The 4,455-nt window shown below is 37.6% G+C and overlaps 1 protein-coding gene across 1 annotated transcript; it reads left to right on the plus strand.

Annotated features, from left to right (window-relative positions):
- Positions 1 to 1,620: 1,620 nt before the first annotated feature.
- Positions 1,621 to 2,617, plus strand: BGZ61DRAFT_231164 (uncharacterized protein). Its single transcript, XM_046238220.1, has one exon. The coding sequence runs from the start codon at positions 1,906 to 1,908 to the stop codon at positions 2,524 to 2,526; it is 621 nt and encodes a 206-aa protein (XP_046093595.1). The 5' UTR covers positions 1,621 to 1,905; the 3' UTR covers positions 2,527 to 2,617.
- Positions 2,618 to 4,455: the final 1,838 nt, after the last annotated feature.

The raw sequence follows: 4,455 nt of genomic DNA on the forward strand, positions 1-4,455 counted from the left end.
GCTAAAGGCCGACGAGTGCTCGGCTGCCACTGGGTCTACGTCTATAAACTTGACAAACACGGCAGATTCGTGAAGATAAAAGCGCGCCTCGTTATACGCGGCGACCAGCAAGCGATCGATGGCCGAGAGACCTACGCAGCAACTTTGGCGGGCATGTCATTCAGAACCCTCATGGCCCTAGCCAACCGATTCGACTACGATATGTTGCAATACGATGCAGTCAATGCATTTGTACATGCAAAGCTGGATGAGGATATTTATATGCAAATGCCTGCGGGATACAGGAAGCCAGGAAGGATTCTGAAGCTACAGAAAGCTCTCTATGGTCTTCGGCGATCACCACTGCTGTGGCAAAAGCACTTCGAAAAGGGCTTGCTGCAAGCAGGCTTTCGCCGAGTGCCTGGCGAGGACTGCTGTTGGCTTCATGGAGATATCATCTTCTTCTTCTACGTGGATGACTGTGTTCTCTGTTTCCCTAAGCGCATCAAGAGCAAGGCAATGTCGCTGATGGCAGAACTACAGACAACGTACAATATTGAAGGAGGCAAGCCACTTCAATGGTTCCTAGGGATCGAGGTCATCCGGGATCGCAGAGCAAGAAAGCTGTGGTTGTCACAGGCTGTTTATATCGATAAAATGCGCCGCCTGCTCCCCGAAGACTCGCCGAACCTGACGACGGTAACCCCCATGATTCGCGAAGAACTTCTGCCACATGACACAATAGCGAGCCCCAGCAGCGTCAACCTATACCTCAGGAAGGTCGGCACGATCATGTACGCGGCAGTGATGACTCGACCAGACATAGCTTTTGCTGCAAGCCGACTAGCTAGGTTCAACCAGAACCCCGGACCGCAGCAACAAAGAGCCGCCGACAGAGCCCTGCAATACCTCATACAAACAAAGGGTCTCTGCCTTGAATACGGAGCTGCGGCCGGCAGTGAAGAAGACGGACTGCAAGTTGCCTCAGATGCTAGCTTCGCCGATAACTCAACGGATCGTCGGAGTTCTCAGGCATTCGTCATGAAGCTCTTCGGCGGGATCACTTCCTGGAGAGCCAACAAACAGGATACAGTTACAACGTCAACAACAGAGGCAGAGCTCCTGGCGCTTTCCCAAGCAGCCAAGGAAGCTCTCTTTGCAAGCCGACTTATCTCTGCATTGAAGGTTGACCTGAACTCTCCGACTGCTCGCCGAGCAGCAGCAACACCAGCAAGGATCACAATCGAATGCGACAATAAGCAGACTATCCGCCTTGTCACTGCAGAACTAGTACAACTACGCACGAAGCTCAAGCATGTTGACATTCACAACCATTGGCTACGCCAAGAAATCATCGAAGAAAGAGTTAATGTCATCTACACGCCTACTACCCGAATGCTCGCCGACGGATTAACGAAGAACCTCTCAGGAGACGGCCACTCGGGCTTCCTCAAGCAACTGAAGCTGATCGACTTGACGGATAAGATTGAACAGAGAAGAACTGAGGAAAGGGCACAGGAGCTATGAAGCAAAGTGCAGCTCCGCGGCAGGACCGCGAAGCTGAAGGGGCGTGTTAGAATAGATCGTGCGCACAGTCATGCACATGATCAGGTGACCTCGGTCACTTGAGTGACCATGCCGAGCACAGCCCGAATAGGAAGGCGGTCAACTGCGCATATAATACCCCTGACTGCTGCGGGGTCAGCCTAGATGACAATATGCACAATACACATACATGTGGGCTCTCAATGACTAAGATGCTATGCATGCTGCCTAAATCCAACAACTAGAAGCTCAACAGTAAAAAAAAAACACCAACAATAGTATCAACAATACAGACCATATACCCAGTCCATTCAAAGGTCAACAGTATACTCAGACAGACTAAGGTTTCTAGTCCAACTGGTTACCTTTCCCAATACCTCAATGAGCTGCAGTAACAGCTGCGTCTTGAAAAAGCTAGATCTGCTGGAAAAGCTAGATCTTGGAAAAGGCAAAATCCTGATGGATATAACAGCTCTGCAGGCCCTCTTGCATTCCAGCCATTCTTGTATCCTTACACACACCTCGACGAACCACTATCCCAACAGAACAAGATGTCTGGTTTCATCTCTCCCTTTCCGTCTCACAGTGCAGACTGATGAGGTCTATCCCAATTATCGCTATATCTATAGCTTTCAATTCAATCTGGAAGAGTTAATAGAGACTAACCCAGCCCTTATTACAAAGCTACAAGTCGCAATTAGAAAATCTGGAATGAAAAATATCACAGAAATCCGAACCAACAGACCCGACAACATGTATCTAGTGCGGTTACTGATCTTTGGCTGCCACACTATCCGAGAGCTAGCTGGCACAGATCTGGCTCTACAACGCTGGGTTGCTAAAGAGCTACGCCATCTTAAGATCCTTCTTGAGAACTGCCGAATGGATAGAATCCCTCTAGTAGGAAGGGAATTCCTCGAGAAATTGCGTGGTGACTACACAGCATGGACCATGCAACTTATGAACGAGGTGGTGTTGGTCAACTCGCAGCTAAAGAATTGACACAAGAACCCAAAGGAACCGATGGATGTTGCGGTGGTTAGAAGAGGCAAAAGACTGCAATTAGGTTCACGATCAATAGACCAAGTCCCTCATCACACTCGTGCAAGCACGTGACTGTACAGAATTTTAAACAGTAGTCAGAACAGTGATTTCAACGATGAAATTAAGTTGTTATTTTTGGCTTTTTTCACAGATTTAGCTGCTTTCCTTTTTACAGCTAGAAATCTATTTTTCTTCTAAAGGTTATAGTATCTATATAATATATTATTAACTGAAATAAAGTTAAGATAGTTAATTAACTGCTAAAAAAAGAATTCGGGATTTTAAAAAATAATAAGATATACTAACAGTTTAAATATAGATTATATAATATTAAGAGAAACTTACTTGATATATTAATAACAGCTATGAATATAATTATTAAAAAAAGACTCTAGCTAATAGTAATTTTATTTTAAAATATAATGTCAAATAGCAAAAGAATATAATAAAAAAAACTAAAATAAAACTTTAATAAAAAGAACTTTATTATATTATTAGTAGCAGCTATTATAAAGTTAGTTACTATATAATAACTATAGATAGTATACAGCTAAAGATTTTATTTTATAAAAAGCAACTTAAAAAGTTTATTAAAAATAAATAAAAATAATAAGCTTTAGAAGAGAACTATTAAAATAGTTATTTTAAAAAATTAAAAAAAGTTAACTTAAAAATTAAAAATTAAAAAGTATTAAACTAACTTAATAACTTAAATAAACTAAACTTAAAGAATATTAATAAAAATAGAATAGTAGTATTTTTTATAATAAAATTATAATATCTTAAAATCTTACTATTATAGCTTATTAAAAGTAAATATATTTAATATACAGCTTATTAAAAAAACTATTACAGTAGTATAAAAATACTATAAGTAGCTTTTTTTACTATTAAAAAAGAAATCGTTTAAATATAAAATACTATTTAAAACTAGCTGGCTAAGATTAAAAATTACAGTTTAAATATTAAGATACTGTTTAAATCTGGCTTAATATACTAAAAACATATAATTTAAGTTTAGAAATACTATAGAAAACAAGCTAGATATATTTAAAAACAGACTGAATATATTTAAAAATAAGCCGGATATATTAAATAAAATCTGGATATACTATTTAAAAAGCCTAAATAAGCTTAAAAGCCAAGTTAGATATACTAAAAACAAACCTAGATACTGCTAGTAATAGTCTAGAATATATTTTAAAAAAAAAAGGCTGGATAAGTATTAAATATCAGCTGGATATATTAAAAAAGAGATATAGAAAGATAAAAACAGTTTGAAATCTAAGGATAAAATAGCTTATTTAAGTAGATGTTGGAAGGAGACCCTGTATTACGAAACCTCCGATAGATTGATATCCGGACCTTAGTCAGAAGGGGGGTCTGATAACCCCTCTTCCGGCCAGTCCGGATGACCGGAAGGATCAAGCATCAAGATCATCATCATCAATTTGAACACTATTCTATTGATCAAATTGACCGTAACGGATCCATCAGTAGATTAAAAAATTACTTTTATAATTCTAAAATTCTAAAATAAATATATATATATATTAATAAAAGTATTAAATTAATTAAAAAATAGAATTTAAAAAGAAATAAATTAAGAGGCTAAAATTAAAATAGCAGCTAATTAAAGAAAAAAAAGCAGACTATTTATAATAAAAAGTTTTTCAGCTTAATACTGTATTTATTAAAAAGGCTGGAATCTGCAATTTTTATTTTACTTAGCTTTTGTATCTATTTTTATATAAAAAGCTTTTAAAGTAATAAATTTATTATTAGTATATTAACAATTACTAACTTATATAAAATTTAAAGATAACTAATTTAATTTATAAATCTAACTATTTAATTACTTTTAAAAAGCTTAGAAAATGTCTAACT

This window comes from Ilyonectria robusta (assembly GCF_021365365.1).
Source record: "Ilyonectria robusta strain PMI_751 chromosome Unknown BGZ61scaffold_86, whole genome shotgun sequence".
Classification (NCBI taxonomy): domain Eukaryota; kingdom Fungi; phylum Ascomycota; class Sordariomycetes; order Hypocreales; family Nectriaceae; genus Ilyonectria; species Ilyonectria robusta.

Bases quoted from the DNA above. Each gene is read 5' to 3' on its own strand.
- BGZ61DRAFT_231164 (XM_046238220.1), top strand. From the start codon at position 1,906: ATGAGCTGCAGTAACAGCTGCGTCTTGAAAAAGCTAGATCTGCTGGAA.